Source organism: Urocitellus parryii, chromosome 5, assembly GCF_045843805.1.
Source record: "Urocitellus parryii isolate mUroPar1 chromosome 5, mUroPar1.hap1, whole genome shotgun sequence".
NCBI lineage: Eukaryota > Metazoa > Chordata > Mammalia > Rodentia > Sciuridae > Urocitellus > Urocitellus parryii.
In genome coordinates this window covers 181,129,404-181,155,726 of record NC_135535.1, presented here as the reverse complement: position 1 = coordinate 181,155,726, position 26,323 = coordinate 181,129,404, and the positions used below count along the sequence as shown (strand labels likewise).

The following is a 26,323-nucleotide window of genomic DNA, read 5'->3' as shown; positions in this document are numbered from 1 at the left end:
CAAATAGCAGTTCATGAAGGGGAAAAAAAGTGAGACCTACACTCACAGGCAGGCAGGAATGACAGATTGACTCCATATAAGACACTGAAATGAAACAGAGGAACAATATAATAACTCTCTAAGCTGGGGTACAGTGTCTCAGTGTGTGAGGCACTGTGTTTGATCCTTAACACCACATAAAAATAAATTGAAGTATTGTGTCCATCTACAACTAAAAAATATTTTTTAAAATTACAGTAACTCTAATTCAATTTTTGTGTATGACTTGGGATATTCTAAATTTATTCATGGCACTGATTAATTATAAGAATCTCCAAGTAAGATATCAAAAAATATTTTTTTTAGAATCAGAAAATTTTACTAGAGTTGAAAGGTACCTTAATGTCTATCCAATTATCTGATTTTTTTACACTGACATAATGCAACACTGTTAAGAAACAAGATCTTGTTTATTATCTAACTTCAGTAATTTTCTCCTGCTTAAAAATGCAATGCTGAACCAGGCACTCTTAGTACTTTTCTTGAAACTACCTTTTTTTGTTTCTGGTATAAACTGAAGTTTCTGAACAACAAATCCATACAAGATTTATTACTACAGTCTATTTTCCCCTTATTATGTTTATAAACAAAATTCATTATATAAAAGTTTCTCATTATTCTCTGCTCTCACCTTGGATGTGTCAATCCGTGAGGGTTCTTATACTGAGGCATTCTTGCCTTGTTTACCAAATCCTGACAATTTTAAGATCCTCAGTTACACTGACTATATTCTAATTTTAACATTAATCTCCTATCACTGTTCAGTAACTAATTTCTTGTTGGTTTTCTTACAATTCTGCCTCCTTCAACAGTTCCTTCTTAATAGCTTTAATTTCTTCCTCTCCTATGGCTTCTTCCAAGAGTATAAATATTACTTAAGCTCCCCGTGCCTCCTAAATCCTTTTCTTATTCTTTCTATGTTCCTGTTTTCATCATCACTTCTTTCTCTAACAACTTTTCAAACTATTAGTGTATATCCTATTAACTGCCACAACTCCTACTTTATGTCAGACTTATTGTCTGGCTCCCACAATGAGTAGTCTTGAGAAACTATGCTTTCAAAATATTTTTTAGGGTACTTGCTCAATTCATGTAAGGTTCATTCTATGAAATGGTACAGCAAACATTACAATACAACCCCCTAGTCATTTCACAGCATGGCTCCTGAAAGATATCTGATGCAAAACAAGTATCTTATTTATTCTATAATTCTATTTTCTTTCCAATCTGATTCTTCTTCTTCCTACTTTTGAAAATGAATTTCTTCTGTGAGTCTAGGTGTTTTGTACTTTACCCCTCAAAAATTTCACTTCCTTAGATATTCTCATTATCATAAGTATTTGAAATTCTGCAAATAAGTATTCATTCTAGACCTTGTATATGTACTCAATTTACACATCCCTGTTTACTCTATAAAATTGGCCACCTCACCTTCTCCCTTTCTCATAAGCCATCTTGGATTCAAAGCCTAGAGTCAGTAACAATTGTCATTTTCTAATCTCTTATTTATACAATCATGCAATCATTAAGTACAGGCAATATTTTATTCCAGATTCACTACATACATCTCTGTGCATAACAATCACTGTCACCATTGTAGTCCAGGCTCATTTTCAGGATTATTATAAGAGCTTCCAATAAATTCTCACTATAAATGCCTCCTGCATTCTACAAACAATGAGCAAATCAATCACTCTATTTTATTTTATTTTTTTAATAACTGGTGTTGAACCCATAAGCATTTGACCACTGAGCTATATCCCCATACCTTTTGAGATAGGGTCTCATTAAGTTGCTGAAGCTAGCCTTCAACTTGCCATCCTTTTGCCCTGGCCTCCAAAGCTGCTGTGATTACAGGTTTGTGCCACTGTGCCCAGCCAGATCTCCTTTTAAGGACAACTTGTGTTTCACCTCCTGACTAAGCAACTTGGTTGGTATCATCTTTTCATCTTTTGCACCTCTTAACTGCTGTAACATTTATATTTTCTTGTATTATCCACTATTTTCTAAAATATTATATATAAAAATGAAGGAGATTCCATTCTCAAAGTTTCCTACATACATGAGAGTTTTGCTGAGTGAATAATAAGGATGAGTTGAATCTCTTGATGGACTATAGGTTTAGCTGCTTCAATCATCCATGGTCTCCTCAACATTCCACAAACAAAGGCAGATCTGGTCTTTGACTTCTGTTAACCTCTATGGCCAATTACAGAACCAAATATTTAATAAATTGCTAATTACTCAGTTAATTAACTCTAATCATATAAAACTGAACAAAGTAGAGTTAATTATCATTTAATGGCTTCTCTAACTCTATTTGCTCTGTAGAATGGAAGAAGGAAACCCTCTTGATATTTAAGAAAGGAGCTTTTGGGCTAGGCATTAATTCACTTTGTCAATTTTTTTTAAAAATAATATACATGAAAGTTCTAGAAATTGAAGAAGATGAGGTCCCAATTGAGATATGTACAATTAACTGAGGAACTCATTAATCATGTACTCATTTGTACAATATGTTGTTACTATTTTGGGTTTGGCAGTGCTGGGGACTGAACCCAGGTTCCCGAGGATGACAGGCAAGTACTCTTACCACTGAGCTGTACCCTTAGCCAAGTAGTATCTGTTTAACTCGTATCAACTTAAATCTCATATATAAATATTACTTAACTGTCTAATATTTGTTTCTTCTTTCTCATAGTAGAAAGCAATTACATGGATTCTTCCACGGTTCCCTGCATACAATAGGTACCGTGAATACATACTGATTTTTGGTACTCCAGGACAACATAAAAGGCAAGCCACACCAAGCAGGATGGAATACACCCCAAGTAATATATTCAATACAATGAGAAAATAGCTAGAATTAGTAACTGCTACTATAAACATTTGTGTGTGTGTGTGTGCGCGCGCACTAGTGCTTTAGACTAGAACCCCAGCTTCTCTCATGCTAGAAAATCACTCTGCCACTGAACTTTATAACCCCAATCTTTTTCTTACCCACCCCCTACCCTATGTGGACTAAACCTAGGGGTTCTCGCCTACTAAACTATATCCCCAGTTTTAAGTCACTCCCTATCTATCCATCCATCCATCTACCTACCAACCAACCAAATGACCAACAGGTTTCCCAAGTTGCCAATGTTGTCTTTGAACTTGTGATCCTCCTGTCTCAGCCTCCCAAGCTGCTGAACTATAAGTATGTGCCATCATGCCCAGCATCTTATTATAAACTTTCACTGTACTAAAAAACAGTAAACGTTTAGATGTTAAAATGATATACCTCCACTTTTAATTAAAGCATGTTCATGAATCAGAAGAACTATGAAATGTTCAGTACAAACATGCACAACATGATGAAATAAGAACAAACATGAAAAGGATCTAGTTACATGACTGATGAGTTAGCTGGGCACTGAAGGATATGTATAATCTGGCTCCATCCATGTCACTGGTTACTTTTTTTTTTTTTTAAAGAGAGAGAGAGAGAATTTTTTTTAATATTTATTTTTCAGTTTTCGGTGGTCACAACATCTTTGTTTGTATGTGGTCAATGGTTACTTTTTAAAAATAAATGCTCTGCTCTATCCACAATGTAGCCATTCTCCTCTCTGTTTATCCAGAACTATGCATTCTTCAAAAACACAGCTCAAGTTCCTAACTTCTTATTTTGATATGCCAATCAAAACATTAAACCTACTAAAGCCTTATAATAAACTAATTTTATGTTTTGGTATAATATCTTACTCTCCCATCATCCTTAGGGAATCATCCATGTACCACTAAAATAGCTACCTCTTCTCTGTTTTAGCCATACACAAGAATAGGTTATTCACTTGGAGTTGAGTCCATTTTTAGGAACATTAAATACTAAAAGAAATTTCTTATCTTTTCTATCTTTCCAGCATACTTTCATTACTACGGTTATCAGCTCATCATACCCACTTCAACACAATCTGCAATCAGTAACCATTTCATGAAATGGTTTTTAATAGACAGCAAAAATACAGATGTAGTGTATTTCAGTAACATACATCCGGAGTACTCATGATGCCAACACCTTACATTTTTATACAATTCTTCAATTAAAAGGAAGTAGGCTCCTTGAAGAAACCCAGGGCTGGGATAGTAAAGGCATAGATAACTCCAGGGCATTTTTTGGTGCTAACAGTGTATAAGTGCTGGGGTTGCGGGGAGGAAAGAAAAAAAAAGAGAAACGGGTTTAAAAAAAAAAAAGTGCATGAAAGGACTTTTTTTTTCCCTTTTAAAATATTTTTCAGTTGAAGATGGACATAATACCTTTATTCTATTTATTTATGTTTATGTGGTGCTGAGGATCAAATCCAGTGCTTTACGTACTAGGTAAGTGCTCTACCACTGAGCTATAACTCCAGCCTATGAAAGGGCTCTTAATGGCCTGAAATAATTTGAACTGCAAAATACACAAAGATGGTATTGAATTATAATTTTTAGTATAAAATAAGAATCCAAAGTTCATACTGAAAGATTAAAAAACAAATACATAAATGGGAGGAAAAAGCAAAGTTCTTCTTTCCAATAGAATGCCAACTAATAAAAACAGAGGAAATAAGGTTTTAAAAAAAATCATGATTTTGTCACATATCACAGTAATATTTTATAAGGTTAGTATTTATCAATGGATGCTAAAATTACTGTATGATGAAAAAACTAGTATTCTAAAAGAATATTTTAAAAATTTCATGGTATTTCTCCATAAATATATTAAATAAAAAGGGAAAATAAAAACCTTTTAGTACAGAAACTGACAGATAACACCTTCACCAAGTGATCATAGTAAACATGCTCACATGCTTTCTGACATGGTCTACTAAGGATGACACAATATCAGTATTATGGAATTCCTGCTGGAAATGTACAGCTGAATTTCAGTCATGAGGACTTTTGGGTACAACCAAACAGAGAGGTAAAATCTACATACCAACTTGCCAGTATTCATCGTAAGTATCAACATTAAGAAAGGCAAAGTAAAACTGAGAACTATAGCAGGCTAAAGAAGATATGACAACAAAATATAAAATGTGATTCTAGATTGGCTCCTGGACCAGAAAAGGGATATTGCTGGAGTAACTGGTTAATTTTTAAAGATGTGCAGAACATAATAGTATTGAATTAATGTTAATTTCCTGATTTTTATAATTATACGGAGGTTACATAAAAACATTTGGGTATCTGGCTAAAGGGTACATAGGAATTTGTTGTATGATTTTTGCAACTTCTTTATAAGCCTACTATTATTTTTAAAAGAAGCCAAAAAAGTTTAAAACCCTGATGACTAGGTAATAAACAAGAGAACTGTGAACATATACTTGGCATGTGGAAGCACTCAAAACAGCTATTAACATTACACTTTGCCAAGTTTATGAAGCCTTCCAACTTCTTAGTACCTCACCTATTATATTCTATCGGGTACCTACATTTTGCCCAATTAGAAGGAAAGATGCAACCAAACAAGTCAGGCAGTCAGTGAAGCATACACAGATTTCTAACACAGCTAAGATTGGACCTTTTAATATGGTCAAGCTCAGTTACTTTCATGTTCTCTCCCTCTGTCCACCTAAGTAATGCCAAATCCTGTTTTACCTTGCTCTCCACTTCCCCCAATCCTGTCCCTAATGTTGCTATTAAACTGTATGAACTCTTAAAAACAAATAAAATCCCAGCTATGTGATTCTGCCTATAACAATCTCACTTCCTGACCTTTCCCATTTCTTTTTTTTAAATATTTTTTTAGTTGTAGATGGACACAATCCCTTTATTTATTTTTATGTGGTGCTGAGGATCAAACCCAGTGCCTGACACATGCAAGGCACACGCTCTACCACTGAGCCACAACCCCAGCCCTACACTTCTTTATTTATAAAACTGGGATACCTTTAACCACTTCATTATAAGTTGTTTTGAAGATTAAATGGTAACATATAAAGGTAATTGGCACAAAATAGATGTTCATGAAATGTTAGCTACTTTCCCCTTACAAATTATATCTCTAACCTCTGTAGGATCTTATATGCCACAACTGTTTTACTGCACAATGTGTTGTGTGTGTATACACACATTAACTGTCACATAATCACAGTAATATTTTATAAGGCAATATTTATCAATAGATGCTAAAATTACTGTATGATGAAAATCTAGTATTATAAAAAGAATACTTACAAATATTTACTGTGATACTTTATATATATATATATATATATATTAACTCAGAACAACATCGTTCATTTTCTGGTTGCTTTCAAACCAAATTAAATTTCAAAACTTCCTCATCAATTCAATGAAAATACACTATCTATATAGATATATCTAGATATATATGGTTTAATACTAATATATCTAGATATATATTAGTGGTTTCAGACATCTAATGGGGAGGAGTTCTTGGAATGTATACCCCCCAAATAAGGGAGACTACTCTAATCTTTAGACAATCTCTGTTCAAATCTCTGAAAGACAGACTATTTCGTATCTTTCACCTACATGTTTTATGAAGAAAACAAGTAATGTATTTATTTTACTCATTCTAACAGTCTCAGTATTCACTGAAAATCCAATTAACTAAAAAATACACAAAACTTCCATCTCCTACTCAAATATCAGACCATTATTTCTTACTGCTTTTCCAAACACTACCTAAATTATGTCATCATTCCAACCTGAAACTCAGGATTCCAATATCATGCTCAATACTGCCATCTATTGGTTATTACCACACTTTCCAGATATTTCCCTTTCCACCCCACCCCTACATCTGCTTTTTATTTTTATTTTGTGGTACTCGGAATTGAAACCAGGGCCTCATGCTCTACCACTGAGCTATGTTCCCCAACCCTTTTTAAACTTTATTTTAGACAGAGTCTCACTAAGTGGACTTCAATGGCCTCAAACTTGGCAGTCTCCTATCTCACAATCCCAATTAGCCAGGATTACGAGGTTGTTCCACTTGTGCTCAGCCTGATATTTTCTTCTTCTCCAGGTTTTTTTTTCTTTCTTTTCAAGTTTAACCTTTATCCCAATGGATACACTTAATTTCCAGATTCCAATCCTTCTTAGTTGAGATGCTCTTGATTTGCACAAAGAATCCCACAACAAAAAGATATATACATGACAATTCACACAATCTAGGCTCTTTCCTACTCTCCATTATAGCTGTATGGGTCTCTGTGAAAACAATAAATGACAAAGAAAAATAGTATAGTATCTAATGAAGAAAAACAGTGTTCTCTGGAGTTGTCAATTGGAAATATATTTTCTACTCAGAAAACTAGTTAAAAACTGTAAAACTTCAAACACTTACAAAAGGGGGGGGTTAAATGTTGTAATGTTCCATAAATTTCTATTTCAGCATTTTCTCCTAATATTCATATAATATTTTAGCCTCATGCAGCAATAGAAAACTCTTAAATCATATTACAAGAAATACTGTATTCAACTGCCAAATAGAATGGCTGTCTTCTCAATCCTAACCTGTTAAAGACAATCGCTCTTTCTTCTACTCTACCAAAATTCATATTAAATGATTTACTCAATAAGAGCCAAGATGCACATAATACACACACAGTTTACAATGATGATTTTCAACTTCATTGGTAGTCTAACTCAGAACAACATCTTTCGTTTTCTGGTTGCTTTCAAAAGAAATTAAATTTCAAAACTTCCTCATCAATTCAATGAAAACACACCATTTCAGAGAGTCACAACTTTTTCATTCGGGGGGTGGGGGTGGGGGACAAGAAAAAGATGCCACAAAAGAATAATATTAAGAAACTGTTAACTGGTGGCTTTAGATTTTAAGCAACTTGCCAACAATCAAACAGTGTTAAAGTGACTACACTGAAGGGAACAAAGAAGAATATGGCATGTTCTAGACTTCAGCAGTTGACAAATATAACCAGGAACGACAGAAAATTCAAACATAGAAAAGGATGAACAGAATAAGGCAGAATATTAAATGTCAAATAATTAGTTGTATAAAATTTATAACAACTGCATGAAAGCCAGGCACATTGGTGCACACCTACAATCCAGCTACTCGGTAGATTGAGATAAAAGGATTGAGGCAAGTTTGGAGGCTGGTCTGGGCAACTTAATAGACCCTGCCTCAAAACAAAATTTTTAAAAAGGTTGGGCATTTAGATCAACTGTTTGAGACTGGATTCTCAGTAGTGAAACAAAACAAAACATCCCATCAAAAACAAAACAGCTAGGTGTGATGGCACACATTTGTAATCCCAGCTGCTTAGGAGGCTGAGGCAGGAGGATTGCAAGTTCGTTCAAAGCCAGCCTCAGCAACTTAGTGAGGCACTTAGCAACTCAGCGAGACCCTGTCTCTAAATAAATTAAATAAATAAATAATCTAAATAAAAAGGGGGCTAGGGATTGTGGCTCAGTGGTTGAGTACCCCTGAGTTCAATCCTCAGTACCAAGACCAACCAAAACAAACAACAAAACCAGAGTAAAAGATGAAACAGCATTAGAGCATAGATATACAACATATGGGGGGCGGGGCGCTTAGAGTAAAAGCAAGAGACTTTCAAGTTAGAGAGAACAAGTATTCAATGGTACAGTCCAAAGACTAGTAAAAACATGTTGTTTAATACAAATGATCAGACTAAATTTCTCAGATTTTTAGTTTAGTTCAAAGGAAATTATATAGAATACTAGAAAGAAAATCAGACTGAATTGTGTTAGGTACTGAGTCACACTAAGAATTGGGTGGTGGATCCAGAAGACAATGAGAAAGTGACTGAAAACTGAGTACAGGGTAATACTTCCACACTATTTGAGGGGTGATGATTGGGGGTAAGGAGTTTAACTTAATAGTAGTATTGAAAAGCCTGAAGAAAACTGAGAAGGACCAATCATGTTATTTCAGTGGTCCAGAAATAGTGACTGGTGTCTAAACTATGGTTACTACTGTTTCACAGTAATTTCACTGTAGAAATGAAAAAGAAGGGAATTCATTAGAGGGAGAAACTGAGAGAACCTGGTCAAGGATTTAAATTCAGTGTACACAGAAGGAGGAAGACTCAAAATGTTTCCTTGGCTTTAAAATAGGAAACACAGGGCTGGGGTTGTAGCTCAGTGACAGAGTGCTTGCCTAGCACATTATGAGGCACTGGGTTCAATCCTTAGCACCGAATAAAAATAAACAAATAAAGGCATGCTGTTCATCTACAACTACAAAAAAAATTTTAACGGGGGGGGGGGGGTAAGTAGCATGAAAAGAAATACAAGACAGTAAATCATTATCAACAGTTTCAATAACCGAAATATTTCCAAACCAAAAGCCTGTTGACACAAAGCAATACAATGATAAAAACACAAAAGTTCAGCTAATTTCTACAACTGAATACAAACAGCATTCATGACCCCAAAAGAATCTTACTTTAAGGTATAAACCACAGTATATCATAAATATATGAATTATTAAATACTTGATCAAGATCTATGTTACTGTTTTTTTTTTGTACTAAAAGTGAATCCCATTTCTTGAATTGTCATATAACTTCATATCAGGATAAACCTAATTATTCTGCCTAATGAACTATATAAATAAATGCATCCTGGGATACAGATTTCTCAGAAGGATAACCAACAGACAAGAAACAGTTTAAAATGCAAAGTTACTATCAAAAACCCTTTAAACACTTTCCCTTTCCTATAAATCCTCTAACAAAGTGATAAGTTTTTTTTTAAGAAACTTTAAAATATTTTACACAAGTTTCACAAATTTCTTGGTTACCTTTACTTTATCTCTTCTCAAGCAACAGAACAGACAATTTTCATCAAAAGTCCAATCAGAAATGCCTTCAGGTTCACACTCTAAAAATAAAATGAATGACAAATTAATAATCATGAAGTTGAATTTTTAAGAAAATAAATCAATTTCAAAAACACTGTTTATTGATTGGGTTATTTGTTATCTTATTGTCTAATTTTTTGAGTTCTTTGTATATTCTGGTTATTAGGGCTCTATCTGAAGTGTGTGGAGTAAAGATTTGTTCCCAGGATGTAGGCTCCCTATTTATCTCTCTTATTGTTTCTTTTGCTGAGAAAAAACTTTTTAGTTTGAGTAAGTCCCATTTGTTGATTCTATTTGTTAACTCTAGCGCTATGGGTGTCCTATTGAGGAATTTGGAGCCCGATCCCACAGCGTGTAGATCATAACCAACTTTTTCTTCTATCAGATGCCGTGTCTCAGATTTAATATCAAGCTCCTTGATCCATTTTGAGTTAACTTTTGTGCAAGGCGAGAGATAGGGATTCAGATTCATTTTGGTGCAAATGGATTTCCAATTTTCCCAGCACCATTTGTTGAAGATGCTATCCTTCCTCCATTGCATGCTTTTAGCCCCTTTATCAAAAATAAGATAGTTGTAGTTTTGTGGATTGGTTGCTGTGTCCTCTATTCTGTACCATTGGTCCACCCGCCTGTTCAGAGGAGGACATACAATCAATCAACAAGTACATGAAAAAATGCTCACCATCGCTAGCAGTCAGAGAAATGCAAATCAAAACTACCCTAAGATACCATCTCACTCCAGTAAGACTGGCAGCCTTTAGGAAGTCAAACAACAATAAGTGCTGGAGAGGATGCGGGGAAAAGGGCACTCTTGTTCATTGCTGGTGGGACTGCAAATTGGTGCAGCCAATTTGGAAAGCAGTATGGAGATTTCTCGGAAAGCTGGGAATGGAACCACCATTTGACCCAGCTATTCCCCTTCTCGGTCTATTCCCTAAAGCCCTAACAAGAGCATGCTACAGGGACACTGCTACATCGATGTTCATAGCAGCTCAATTCACGATAGCAAGACTGTGGAACCAGCCTAGATGCCCTTCAATAGATGAATGGATAAAAAAAATGTGGCATTTATACACTATGGAGTATTACTCTGCATTAAAAAATGACAAAATTATAGAATTTGGAGGGAAATGGATGGCATTAGAGCAGATTATGCTAAGTGAAGCTAGTCAATCTTTAAAAAACAAATACCAAATGACTCCTTTGATATAAGTGGTGTAAACAAGGACAGGGTAGGGACGAAGAGCTTGAGAAGAATATTTACAGTAAACAGGGATGAGAGGTGGGAGGGAAAGGGAGTGAGAAGGGAAATTGCATGGAAATGGAAGGCGATCCTCAGGGTTATACAAAATGTCATATAAGAGGTAAGGAGGGGTAAGTCAAGAGAATACAAATGGAAGACATGATTTACAGTAGAAGGGGTAGAGAGAGAAAAGGGGAGGGGAGGGGAGGGGAGGGGGGATAGTAGACAATAGGACAGACAGCAGAATACATCAGACACTAGAAAGGCAATATGTCAATCAATGGAAGGGTAACTGATGTGATACAGCAATTTGTATACGGGGTAAAAGCGGGAGTTCATAATCCACTTGAATCAAACCGTGTAATATGATGTATTAAGAACTATGTAATGTTATGAACGACCAATAAAAAAAAAAAAAAAAAAAAAAAAAAAAAAAACAAAAACACTGTTTAACAAAATCTTCACTAAGAGTAGACATGCTTCTTATGTCTTAAAATTCTTTTATCTTAAATTTTTAAACCCAGAGCCTTGTATATACATCTAAGAATGTTCTCTACCACTGAAAACTGGGTACAGGGTAATGAACTATACCAACAGCTAAGTCTTAAAATTCTTAACTCAAAATTCTTCACCAAACTGCTCACTGGTATGTGCTAATCATGCATATATTAACAATATCAACTAAACACACCTCCCCCCCCCACACGCAAAGCTTACATGAAGATAGCTCTAACCCTCATAAAACTGCAAATAAAAATGATGAGACATAAAGCTTAAATTACCAAGGTACCATATTTGTCACCAGGAATAATCTGAAATACCAAAAATATTTTGAATACCTTTAAATAAACTGAGATCTTTAAATAATGCAGGTCCAAACAGCCCTTCAAGAATACTTTCAAACCCTAAAAAGGATTTAAAAAAAAAAAAAAAAAGAATCCATCATCACAATAATATAATATCCACTATGGTAATACTGATTGGTTACAAGAAAAATGATGATGTTTTCTCCAGTTCTCAAGAATCCCAGATTATTATTATTGAAGGGATGCTAAAGAAAAAGTGTCAATGACAAATGTAGAAGGAGCATTTGCATTTGTTAATGATTAATAATCAACAAAAATTCAGAGCACAATCAAGAAAGAAAAAAGACACCAGAAATAATTAATGGAAGAATGTAAACTGAGTTTCTCTTGCTTGTTCTACAAAATTTTTACATTAACTCTCAAGCTCCATTTTAAAGGGCAACTTTCTCACTGAAGAGTGAAAGTATTTGAGAACTTCCACAATGTTCTAGAATAATCTAGAACATTATTATTTTTCTGAATACCAATTGAGATCATAGACTTTTTCAAGTTAATAGTTTCTTAAATGAAAATCCTCACTGAGAACAACTTTCTCTCTTTCTCATATGCACACACAATATTTTAGAAAAAAGAACTCCAAATTTCATATTGCCAACAAGGTGAAACTATTTGTTAGTTCCTTTACAAAGATAAAATCACTAATTATACATACAAAAAAGGAGAAAAAAATTCAAATATACCTGTACACAAATATTTAGAACTCTCATATCCTTCTACATCATGAATAAAATAGAAAATTAAAAAATAAGCAGTTTTTCTAACTTTATTACACAAATTTTGCTGGTCTATTTAATGAAAACATCTTGCTAATTTTTCTGGATTGTTGAAGAAAGAATGAAGAGACTAAACGGAAGGGAATTAGATTATAGTTCTATACAATATACCAGGAATAAAGCTTTAGAGCACTGGTTCCCAAACTATGTTTCAAAGACCTCACTGTGGGCTCAAATACTTATTACATAAATCCATATGCACATTAACCATGATCTTTAAAGAGAATTAGTATGTCTTGCACATGTGGTGTACATAATACTTTTGAAATACACAGATATTCTATTGTAATTAATATAAAAAGAGTTAAATTAATTCCTAGTATTTTCAGGAACGGTGTATTTTGTCAGATAATCCATTATCATCTGAAGCCTTGTAATTTTTTTAAATTGTTAAACAGCACTTTTATATTCAGGATAAAGGGAATCACTAATAATATATAGGCTACTGGACATTTTTGAGGCTCAAATATATAAGCCATTTATTTACCACAAACACAACATATTAAATATAAAACAATAAAGTACTTGAAAGATTAAGGGGGTAGACAAGATGATCCCTAGAAATAGTATCTTGTTCATCTGGCTATAAAAATAACATTGTAAGCCATCATTTTCAACAGAGTAACCTCCAGAGTTTGTGTCATCTACATTGTAATTAGAGAATTGTTTTTTCTGCACTATTTTAAAACTGTAGATTTTTTCACTTACTATTAGGGGAGCAAATGATTTTCAATCCTCCTTACTTCTTCCTATCCAAAGATATTAGCAAACTACCCACTCCAACAAATGAGAGGTACTTATGCCTGCTTATTATTTACCTACTATACTTAAAATGTTTTCCATTAAATTACTATGGTCCTTTGCTCTTCCCCACATTAGGGAGGAGAAAGTGTTGGGGTCAGAGGTTGTACAGGCAGAGGGCTGGTGGTGAAATAATGAAAAGGAATTGTTCGATGCTATCTATCCTCTTAGCCCTGGAACCAGATCTCAGCAATTACTCCAAAATAAGTCTCATAGCTTGTCTCCAACTCTTAAGCATTCCTACTTTTCATCCCTGCAAAAAGGAATTCTGATTTCACAAATATAAAGTGTTTAAATATCTAGAAATCATTGAACACACACTGAAAATATAGCTAAGCAATTACTGGCAGCTCTTATCCTAAAGAGCAAGTCTATATTCTTTTACCTGTGTTTATTATAACAAATTCCAAATATGCATTCTAAGCATAAATTCTCGAAAAGGAAAAATGTAAATATAGCAAGAAATAATACTACAAAGGAAATGTGCAGAAGATGACTATGGAAGAACAAAAATTTTAAATTATAAAGAATGGAATATGAAAAAAGATTGAGAAACATCATAGATTACACAGACACTTAAAAAATCATAGATCAAAAAACAGTGAAAAAGACCAAAAGGAAGCAAATAAAAACCAAAAGTCTGGTCATAAACTCAAAATATTTAACCACAACTAATTCTGCTCAAAATATTAACTATAAACAAGCCACTCCTCTTTTGCTCATATTTATAATACATCAAACCTTACAAATATTATTGGATCTGTAAAGCTATATTTTGCTACCCTCTGTTCACTGGATGTTAATACCACTCAGTTTTATTAATAATAAATATTGAATTTAGCAGTTGCATAGCAACAGGAAATGTCTTATATGCTATGCTTGACATTAATAAAAGGCAAATAAAGGTAGAATAAATACATTCAAAATTTATACCATGATTTCATAGAAAAGCCTCGAAGATAACAAAATGCCATGGAAAACCAAATACTGAAAAAGACAAGTCATATCATTATGTTCAATCAGTAGAGTTCAAAAAGTACCTCTACATAACATAGTACATATAAAAATATTTTATTTTTTCCAAAGAATTTCAAGCCAACATAACAACTGGTCTCAAAGCTGCTCTCCAGTCTCTTCCTTACTATAACCTACAGTATCATCAAGACTATTTCTTGTCAGGCACAGTTGCCCATTCCTGTAATCCCAGCGGCTCAGGAGGCAGAGGCAGAGGCAGAGGCAGGAGGATCTTGACTTCAAACCCAGTCTCAGCAATTTAGCCAGGTGCTAAGCAACTCAGTGAGACCCTGTCTCTAATAAAATACAAAATAGGGTTAGGGATGTGGCTTGGTGGTTGAGTGCCCCTGAGTTCAACCCCTGCTCCCCCCCCCCCCCCCCGACAAAAAAAAAACATTCCTTTTGTTGTTGTTTTGTTTTTTTAAAGAGGTGGGTAAGTTTATTTGGAGCTCACAGTTTCAAAGGCCTTAGTGCATAGATGACTGACTCTTGTTTGGGTCCAAGATGAGGCAGCACATCAATATAGGAAGGACCCAGCAGAGGAAAACTGCACAGCTCATGGTCGGGCCAGGAAGCAGAGAGAGCTCATCATACTCCTCCTAAAACACTGCCTAAACAATGCCAGAATTTCTTCAAAATATACACTGCTTAAAGAACAAACTTCAAATTCTCAAGTCTGGCAATCAAAGATGCTTTTAATTTGATCCCAATCTCCCTTCAGCAAGCTTTTTTCTCAGATCTTCCAGCTCATTCCCACAGATCTGGTCAGGTAGGCTTTCTACTGTGTTCAATAATCATTTCTATCTCCTAATATTTTCTCAAATCTTTGGATCTCACTTTTGCCCAAATCAAGTATCTATCTCTTTTCAACTTGTTTAATAAAGATATTCACTTATTTAACTTGTATTAACTGAGAACCTGCCAGAGACAGAGGTGACACTGAATAGGCAATGGTGAAGACATGGTGCCTGTTCTCATACAGCTTTGGTTTATAGTTTTCTCATTGTCAGAATTCTCAGATTCCAGCCCCCTTTAAATAAAACTTAATTGCCTAAGGTCTTATTTCCCTTCTGCCATATGCAAAGCATTGAGTATTTACAAAATAAAAATTGTCATAGGTTACCCAAACCCTGTGGGGTTTTTTTTTTTTTTATGTTTATATTTTTCTCCTTAAGGAGACTTACAGCTCCAGGAAGGCCAAGAAGGTCTTCCCATTTCCTATTTCTCTTATACTAGGACTTTGTAAGTCTGATTTTTAACTTCTGATATAATCAGGAAAACAGAAGATAGAAGATTAACATTTCTAACAAATGTCCTCCTTCAATCTAAATTACAATCTCTACTATTTTTATTTCTAACCAAAGGATGGAGAGCAGGTCATGAATAGTAGCAGCAAGACAGGAACATCAAATAAACAGCCAAGTAAGGTTAACAATATAGCCTGTTACTTTTGAGAGGAAGAAATACAGTATGAAGAGAATGAAAAAATGGTTCATAAGTCTTGAGAACCTCTCCTCTGAGATTAACTTGTCTAGAGACTCACAGTATGAGAGGGCTGAGGAGAAATATAAATACTTCTTTATTTTCTGTTTTTATAATAAGATCATAAGACTGGGTAGGTTTTAAGGAAAAGAGGTATATTTTGGGGACTGGGATTGTGGCTCAGTGGTAGAGCGCTCACCTAGCATGCATGGGGCACTGGGTTCGATCCTCAGCACCACATAAATGTAAAATAAAGATATTGTATCCACCTAAAACTAAGAAATAAATATTTTTTAAAAAGAGGTCTGGGGATGTGGCTCAGCGGTAGCTCGCTCGCCTGGCATGCGTGCGGCCCGGGTTCGATCCTCAGCATCACAACCCTCAGCATCACATACAAAGATGTTGTGTCTGCCGATAACTAAAAAATAAATATTAAAGAAATTCTCTCTCTCTCCCTCTCTCTCTCTTACTCTCTCTTTAAAAAAAAAAAAAAGAGGTATATTTTGGCTTATAATTTGAGGCTCGGAAACCCAAGTGCACCATACTGATATTTGCTGAGCTTCTGGTGAAGACCTAGTACTGCTTTACCTCACAGTAGAAAGCAGAAGGGCAAGTGGGCAAGAACAAAAGAGGGAAGGATGGATATGCTTTATAACAAATTGCTCTCATAATAACTAACACAATCCCTTGAGGGAGGAACTCAAGAGTAAAATAAAGGCATTATCCATTCATGGGAGCTCTGTCCCTATAATCCAAACACTTCCCCTAGATCTTGCCTCCTAACCTTGCTGCTTGAGGAATTAAAGTTCCAACACATGAATATTTGGGGTCACCTCAGCCACAGCACAGTATACCAGAAAATTTTAGCAATTTTTACATTAAGTCTCCCTGGACTCTGTACTCAAGTTTATACAAAGTTTGGTGCTCAGTATTAAAAAACCTCCATCTCTAATAAAGTATTATTTTTGTAAAGTATCATTTCAAAGGTATTTGCTGGTTACAATAATCAATGAATATATTAATAAACAAAGAGCAAACTGACATTATCTGTAGTTCTTTCCTTAAAATTCAAGAGTCTATGGCTTGCTGACACCAGACTGAACTTAATATAAGTGAGCCACAAAATTAAAGCAAATTAAAGGCACTAGATTATAATCTTTTATATGTTAACCAAAATAATATAAGGTAATTAATCCCTTTTAATTGATATTCTAGCTATCTCAGTATGTCATTCAACCAAAAAAGTCTTGATGAACTTCTTTGGTAATGAACAATGTTCAGCCACTCTTTCCCTCATTGCTCTTAGCAGTTCATCCCACTGCTGAATAACTATATTCGTTAACAATTTTTCCAGGGCTGGAGATACAGTTCAGTTGGTAGAGTGCTTGTCTCACACGCAAAAGGCCATGGGGGTTCAATGCTAAGCATCACACAAAAAAAAGTTTTTCCTCTCTCCCTAAACTTCTGCTTCCAGCCCAAGCCCTCTGATTGCCCCTATCTGCTGGTCCAGTAGTCACTTTTAGAATTACCCAGCACAAGAATGATAACAAAACTTGACCAATATACTGGAAGGGAATAACTTAATCACAACTAATAACTCAAATTGAAAACAGAACTAATGAAGAAAAAAGTACTAAATTATAAATAGCATTTCTATTGAGACCAGGGAGCTTTTTTTAAAAAAAAATTGTTTTTAGTTTTTTTCCCCCCCTTAAAGAGAACAAATGTCTTGGGAAGAGGAAAAAAAATAAAATTGTCAAATACAGTTCTGTACCACCAAACATTTCGGTCAACAACACATTGCCTATATGACAGTGGTCTAGTAAGAATATAATGAGGCAAAAAATTCCTGTTGCCTAATGATATCATGGCTGTTAACACAAAACACTGTGTGTGTAGTTATTTCACTGGTTTCTATTTCCTATATAGTCAGCCCTTGATAATTGGGGGTTAGGAGCACTGCCCTCAAAGCCCAGTGGAGAAAATAATTTTTGACTCCTCCAAAACTAATATATGAGTAACTTACATAACTTATGAGTAGCCTACAGTTACCTTCCTGGTAATATACTGTGAAACATGTGTGAAACCATGAGATCACTTTTTATAGAAATAAAATTTATCAGAGCACTGAAGTACTCTCCTGGAGATTATTAGTATCATATGGCACATAAAGAATCCTTGTAACTTTGGAGCTCACCACAATAGCAAAACTACTATAGTAGTACAGTATGTACAACAGTTAACTTTATACAGTTATGATTTAATACTGCATCAAATACTTATTTACATCTCTAACAAATGAGATGTAAACTGCAAATAGCACAATATATGGTATCTGTAGGCATAAGTTTTGATCATTATTAAATTTCTATAATAGACTCCTGTATATTTTATGGTACTAAATGATAAAATAGACTACTCTCTACATGAATTTAAGCATTCATAATGCTACACTTTTCTTTAACATTTATTTCCAAGCCATGTAGTTTGTCTTTTGAGTGTTTTTTAAGTGTCATAAATCTCCAAAAATTAAATATATAAATAAAATTGACATATAAGTAGACCCATGTAAGTTCAAACGTGAGTTGTTAGAAAATCATTTGTACATTTTTTATTGTTATTTTAGAGTGTACTCCTACTTAGAAAAGCTTAGTGTAAAACAGTATTTTGTGTTTTATCAGCAGCAGCTTCCCATATGTTGTGCTTACTACTTCTCAACTGCACCAACAGGCCACAGCAAGTAACTCATCTATACTATTTTTGTTAATACTCTCTATGATGCCATAGGCTAAGCAACATGAGACTGTAAAGGTAATTAAATGGAAAAAATACACAATAGAGAAAAGCAGCTTAAGAAATGCCTTCACATAATGTGTAATAAGAAGTCAGAGCTCAGTGATGCGTAGGTGGCCAGAACATTCTATATCTGTGGAGTATGATTTACTATAGAAGAATAAAGGGAAAGAATGAAAAGTTTAAAAACTTAAATCAAAATAAACTTTTAAGGGAAGAAAAAAGAAGACAAAGATTTCCTACTGAATGATAACTGACTTGAATCTTTGTATCTAAGGGACTCCATAAAGTGTGAGACATAATACTACGAGCGGGGTATACACATTTAACTCTCCTGAGAAAATGCCTGAATTAAATACCTGAAAATAAAAGTATAAAAGCTCAAAGTAGGGGGAAATTTTAATTAAAATAAGAGGAAAGAGATTTAAAACTGCAGTCATTTAACTAGTAGATATAAATGCTAAAAGCCTAACGAACTGTTTTACAAAATTCTGAGGGGACAAGTGTTTTGTGTAGCCAATCTATTATTATCTGTGCATACTGGCAAATGGACGTTTCTAGATATGCTCTAATTTGGAAAGTGAAACTACCATTCATTCTGGGGGTGAGGGTTACTCAAAGTAGTTTGGATAAATAAGAAATTATTCAGATTAAAGACCTGACAGCACTGTTTATGTGTTAAAGAAATACAGGTCAGACTGCTCATTTTTAAAATCTTTTCTTTAACTGCAGTCTTCATTTTTGTAGTATTTTTATTCGTTCCTTTTTATCTTGATCAATATTACCAGATTTCTCTTCTTCTTCTAATACCCACTCTTTACCTTTTTAAATCTTTTCTACTGTTTGTTCTTTATTTCAATAAATGTTCCTATAGTTTTTTACCTTTTTTCATTATCTATTTTCTTTGGAAAGAATGAAATATATCATATGGCACATGAAGAATCCTTGTAACTCTGTTGTATTTTTTTTAAAACTTATGATAAAAAATTTTTTTCACTTATTCTCAGGCTTTCTTTAAAAAACAAGAATGGAGATGACTTAAGAGAACCAGAATTTTATTCTATATAAAGAAGTAGTCTAGGATACACAAAAAGTGGTATAATCCATATAATGGTATAAAATTACAATATGGATGAATAAATCTTTAAAACATTTTACTAAATGTAAAAGGACAGACATAAAAGACCATAGTTATGAGGCCATTCAGGCAAAATGTACAGAGACATTGCTGGTTTAGGAGTGAAAAATGCAAATAACTGCAAATGGGCACCACAATTCTTTTTGTAGTAATGGCAACATTCTAAAAATCAAATTGCAATGATGGTTGCAAAATTCTGTGAATGTAATAAAAATCAGTGACCTATATACTTAAAATGGGCAAAAGTAAAGGATACAAATTATATATAAATAAAACTGTCAACAAAATAATAAGTACTTTTATATATTTCTGGTAAAAATTTATCATGTTTTAAGAAACAGGCCTATGAAAGCCAATCTTATGACTGACTCTAAGATGTATGGATGAACAGCTGACTTACTTGTGATTTTAGGCTGAAATGTTTGCATACTATATTAAACACTTACAAAATTCAATAATCCCATAATTTTAAATTATTACAGTTACAAGATTTATTTAAGTTTGTAGAAGTTTTAAGTCAATATCTAACAATAAATAGACTTTTCTAGTTTTGTTTTATGAAATTATCAAGTTTGTTAAAATTTGCTATAGAGTACAATGTACATTTATGAAGAATTGTTTTATATTTACAAATTTAAATAATTGTGAACATAAATTAAAAAATCAAACACGCTATGTGTTATCTCCTCTATATACAAAGTCACCCCATAAAAGAGATTACTTATAAAACCTCATATTTAATAAGGACCAATAAAATGTTTACACAGAGCCCAGCAGTGTGAGAATACAAGAGATGTTTTTAAAAATATGTCCTGCTATAAAGATATTTACAATTCTAGTTAAGAAGTAAAAATTAGTACACATTTCTACTATTATGCAGAATAATTTCTTTATCTCTTGCACCAGAGCATATTTCTAATAGCCTACTTCATATTAGCCCCAGATATCCCAAATACACCTCAAAAAGCAAATCAATATCATTTTATTTCTTTTCCTTCAACTCAACCACTGGTTCCTGAACTTCTTTCCAGGAAAATGACATCATCAATCCCTCATCCATTCCAAGTCATTCAGGTTAGAAATCTCTATCAGTTAATGATTCTGTTAAGTTAGGGAGTCTTCCAGTCCTGTTCGTTCTACTTCAGAAAGATCCCTCCAAATCTGTTCTTTTCTACCCCTTAACTTAATCCATCACCATCTCTTACCTTAACAATTATAATAAAAATCAGTTTTGTTAATAACATTGAAGTTATCATTAATTGAGCCCTTATGTGATATCACGCAAACATCATGGTCAGGTACATGTATTCAATTTAACAAAATCTTCAGAGAGTGAAACAATTATTATTGCCACTTAATACAGGTAAGAAAACTGAAAAGTAAAAGCAGCTAAACTATCCCAACTACAAAGAGGTTTAAAAACCATGCCTATGATTCTAAAAACAGGGTCTTTTCACTTTATTCCATTACCTATTTATGATATCTTTGAACTTCTAATTCATCTCACTTTTTCAGCATTCCTCTATACCATTATCTCTACCAGAACAACACATTCTTCACACTGCTACTAAACTTCATTCTTTCTAGATTTTAAAAATATTTGATGACTTTCCACTGACAATATTGAAGATTTCAATTTCCTGGATGGCTTCCAAGATCACAGATCTGATTTTATGCTACCTTTTTTCAGTCTCCCCTGCCATCCTTTTCTACATAAAGTATGCTCCGGTCACACTTACCAGTCATTACATACATTTCACTGCTTTTACATATTACATATCAATGCTTCCATACCCTTTGAACACAGCATGTCCTCTGCCTGCAATGTTCTTCCCACAACCCTCAATCTAGTAATTGCAGTGCATCCCTTTTCTCACCAAGCCTCAAGACCAAGTTAGGAGCATCCTTCATCAGAATGAAGTTATATTATTGATAAACTAACTTTATTTATTTATTTATTTGACATTTAATCCACTAGATTTAGAGCAAATATCTGACGCTTATTCATATTTTAACATCAACCTGTTCCGTAATACTACAGTCCTCAAGGATGTATGTACTCTGGGCTGGGGATGTGGCTCAAGTGGTAGTGTGCTTGCCTGGCATGCGTGCGGCCCGGGTTCGATCCTCAGCACCACATACAAACAAAGATGTTGTGTCCCTTGAAAACTAAAAAGTCAATCTTTCTCTTTAAAAAAAAAAAAAAAGAATGTATGTACTCAATAAATGTTGGATAAATATAAACACTTTTTCTAGTTCCTATATCCTTATATTTACTGAGTGGTAGAAATTTTTCTGAGGACTCCATTTTGTGTGTATAGTATGTTGAAGGCTTGAAGGCTTGAAGGATAACTGATATTTGATGGGAAAAGGATGGCTTTCTGTTTCAGCTCAACTAAGTTCCCTGTAACTGTGAACTAAACCCGTAAACCCAGAATATAAGTAAAGGCTCTCTTTGTTCTTTTTCCAAGAACAGAGAGAAAGGCAAACTTCTTTTGCACAAAGCTATAATCACAGCAAAAATAGAAATAGGGCTGGGGTTGTGGTTCAGCGGTAGAGGGCTCACCTAGCATGTGCGAGGCCCTAGGTTCAATCCTCAGCACCACATAAAAATAAATAAAATAAAGGTATGGTGTCCAACTACAACTAAAAAGTAAATATAAAAAATAGAAATAAACTGGAAACTATACAGTACTAAAAAATAGTATTAATATGGAAAAAGAATACATATTCAGTCGATAGAATATTTCCAAAATAATTTCACTTATTCATATATATATACACATATTGCCATAAGTGGCATTCCAAGATGCTAAGTAACTAAAATCACAAAGATAGTAAGTAGGTAGGTCAGTTGGAAACCTAACAGCAGTTTTGATTCTTTTTTGTTGTTGTTGTTGTTGTTATATCAAACTATCTTAGGTGAAGTAATTATGCTTAGAAAGAAGCCATTTAAATGCAAATCTGAAGCTGATTAGGAATGAGTTAATTATATCAGCAGTTCACAATCTCTAGGCTACAATCCCTTAGAGGACCTCAGTCATTACAAGGTCAGTAAATCCATATGAGCACTGCTTATAAATTAAATAAAAATGTGCTTGCATACACAGCTACTACTTTTTGGAACACATCTTGCTGTGAACAACAAGATACATATTTACTTAAAAAGCATTACTTGGGCTGAGGATGTGACTCAAGCGGTAGCGCGCTCATGCGTGCGGCCTGGGTTCGATCCTCAGCACCACATACAAAACGAAGATGTTGTGTCCGCCGAAAACTAAAAAATAAATATTAAAATTCTCTCCCTCTCTCTCTTAAAAAAAAAAAAAAAAAAGCATTAGATGGGGATATAGCTCAATGGCAGTTAGTCTAGCAAGCCCAAGGCCCAGGGTTCCATCTCTAGCATGGAAGGGAGAGAGGGAGGAAAAAAGCATTACCGAATTCACAATAGCCTTCTTTCATCACATATCTTCTCAACAATAACAAATGCACAAGTACAATGTGTGATAGGTAAGCAGTTTCTTTTGGTTTCCTGCGCTTTAAATGGAAATTTGAAAGGAGACCTCATACTCAATGGGAGTTATGGAGTTAATAAAACTAAAAGCTCAATGATTTCCCTCACTCTAGGCAAAATGGGAATTTCTTAAAAACTGAACATTTTAAGGTTCTTGGGGGGAAGGAGTGTTCCTTTTCTCCCTCTCCCATCCTCTATTCCTTTTCCATTTATTTCCTTCTTTCCAGAATTAGTCCCACCCCTAGATCTAGCATGCTTGTGGAAGCTTTATGCTGTTATGAGATTCACTTGTTTTCAGTATATGGATCTCAATGTCTCTACACTATGTTAAAATTACTCATATTTCCCATTTCCTCACAAAAAGTCTACTTAAGACAAGCATTTCAGTTTAATACTTTTTTTATTTTTTAATTTTTTTTAGTTGATAGGCTTTATTTTATTTATTTATATGCAGTACTGAGAATTGAATCCAGAGCCTCACACATGCCAGGCAAGTGCACTACCACTGAGTCACAGCCACAGCCAGTTTAATACATTTTTGAACAACAAAAAGAATGTAACATTAGGTATGCCTGAACAATATTCCTTTCATCTCTCACACTCCTTAAGTATCAGAAATACCATTAACATCCAAATGAGTGCTATTGCACATAGTAGTCACCTTATGATAAGTCACAATAAAATGATATTGCTGAGGGTACTCATACTGTAGTCTACCTCCCTGCCCACTGCCACCCGCCTCACATACAATAAAAGAATACTAAAACAATGCTACAGTTTGAATGTAGTTGGTGTCCCCCCAATGTCCATGTATTTAAGCTTGGTCCCCAGGGTAGAACCTTTAGGAGGTAGGGCCTAGTGGGAGATTCCCTATATCATAGAGGCATGCCCCTGAAAGTGTGGGATCTCACTAGTCCTCTTTTGCTCTGCTCCCTGGCTCACAAGATTAGTCATGTATTCTGCAATATGCTCCTGACATGAGATACTGCCCTCACCAAAGACTTAGAGCAAGAGGGCCCCTGGATCTTGGACTGGAAATCTCCAGAACCATGGGCCTAACCTTTTTTACTTTGTAAGTTAATTGCCACACACAGTTCATTGCAGTGATGGAAGGCTAGTATATAGTTTTAGGAAAAATTAGCTTAAATAAAGTAAAAAGCTTTTCCTGTTTCTGGGTCTCTTTTTTCCTGGGGTATTTAGATATTTTCTGAGTTTCTATTATAAGTCAGACACTCGAGGTGCAGCTACAAACAAAAAATATGAAGCCCTTATCTTGGAAGGGGGAACAAATGACATAAATGTTGATGATGAGGAGGAAGATGGTGGTAATAGTGACAAATGTGTAGCTTAGAGTAAACAGAAGTAAAAGTAGGAAAACATAATAAAGTCAGAAGATAATTAAACCCTGGTAAACCTTTACAGATAACAATGAGAAATGTTAAGGAAGTGCTGAGTGAGGAAGAAAGTATTTAAAATGGTCATGGTTTTGATATAGTTTGAGTGTGCCCAATGCCCCCAAAGGGTTCATGTTCTGGAAGCTTGATCCTCAGTTATGAAGATGTTGAGATAGTGAAATCTTCAAGAGGTGGGACCGAGTGGGAAGTTATTAGGTCTTTGAAAGGAACTAATGCTTTTCTCATGGGAGTGTATTCTCCTACAACATCAGAGTGTTGAAGGTAAGCTTAGCATCTCCCCTGAACAACTCTATTCCATGCTTGCAGACATGCTTCTTCTGCATGCAGCTGTTTTCCATTCCATTTCTCTACCATGGTGTATGTAACAGGCCCTGGCCAAGGTGCAGGTACCATGCTGTTCTGACTCTTCAGTCACCAAAATGTTAGAAAAATAAGCCACTTTGTTTCCACGTTACCCAGCTCAGATATTTTGTTATGCAATATGAAACAGACTAAGATCGGGAAGAACATTTCTTTTTTTTTTTTTTTTAATATTTATTTATTTATTAGTTATTGGCGGACACAACATCTTTGTTTGTATGTGGTGCTGAGGATCGAACCCGGGCTGCACGCATGCCAGGCGAGCGCGCTACCTCTTGAGCCACATCCCCAGCCCAGGGAAGAACATTTCTGAGCATTGAATGAAGTGAGGAAACACACCACATTCAAAACAGAAAGTTCTAGGCAAAGGAAACAACCCTGAAGCAATCAATATATGGTCTAAAGTATAATATATGTGAGGGGAAAAGTGGGAGATGAGGTCAGAGATCTAGAGGCCAGATCATACAGGCCATGGTAAAGGGACTGGATTTTATTTATTAGAAATCCACTAGAGTTTTATATTTGGGTAATAGTGGAGGTAACATGAATAGATTGATACTAAGATTACCGGGTGGCTACACAGAGAATAAAGGTAAAGCATTATAAGGAGAGTATTACTACAACAGGCTTGGCAAGAGATTCGTGGATTCAACTGTACCAGTAGCAAAGGTGGTAGAGAGTAACTGTACATAGGATGTATTTTGAAGATAAAATCAAATTGTCTTGATGATGCACTGTTGTAGAATGCAAAGAAAAGGCATTTTAAAATGACACTTAAGCTTTGGCCTGTGGAATAGGTGAATGGTAGCGGAATTTCTAAAATGAAGAAGACTGGAAGAAACACAGGTTTGGCAGACAGAGAGTTCCATGTGAGACAAGTCTCTTAGAAATCAAAGTGGGTACATGAAGAGGCATTAGGATACAGAAGTTTGAAGTTAAAGGGAGAAACTGGGCTATAGATATAAAACTGGGGATCAGCACACTATTGACAGAACTTAAAGCCTTGAATCTAGATGAGGTCCTATTAAAAAAATGAAG

At 34.6% G+C, this 26,323-nt stretch overlaps 1 protein-coding gene across 3 annotated transcripts in view; it reads right to left on the bottom strand.

Annotated features, from left to right (window-relative positions):
* The window catches only part of Lcor (ligand dependent nuclear receptor corepressor), a 129,461-nt gene that overhangs the window by 58,518 nt on the left and 44,620 nt on the right, over nucleotides 1–26,323 (bottom strand). The window contains exons 3-4 of one of the 3 annotated variants that reach the window (XM_077798826.1): nucleotides 11,969–12,034; nucleotides 9,827–9,906 (exon numbers count right to left, since the gene is read on the bottom strand). In XM_077798826.1, coding sequence (XP_077654952.1) covers nucleotides 9,827–9,906; nucleotides 11,969–12,034 — 146 coding nt within the window. Of the gene's footprint in view, nucleotides 1–9,826; nucleotides 9,907–11,968; nucleotides 12,035–26,323 lie in introns of those variants that run through there. The other 2 variants (XM_077798827.1, XM_077798828.1) reach the window with 2 other exon arrangements.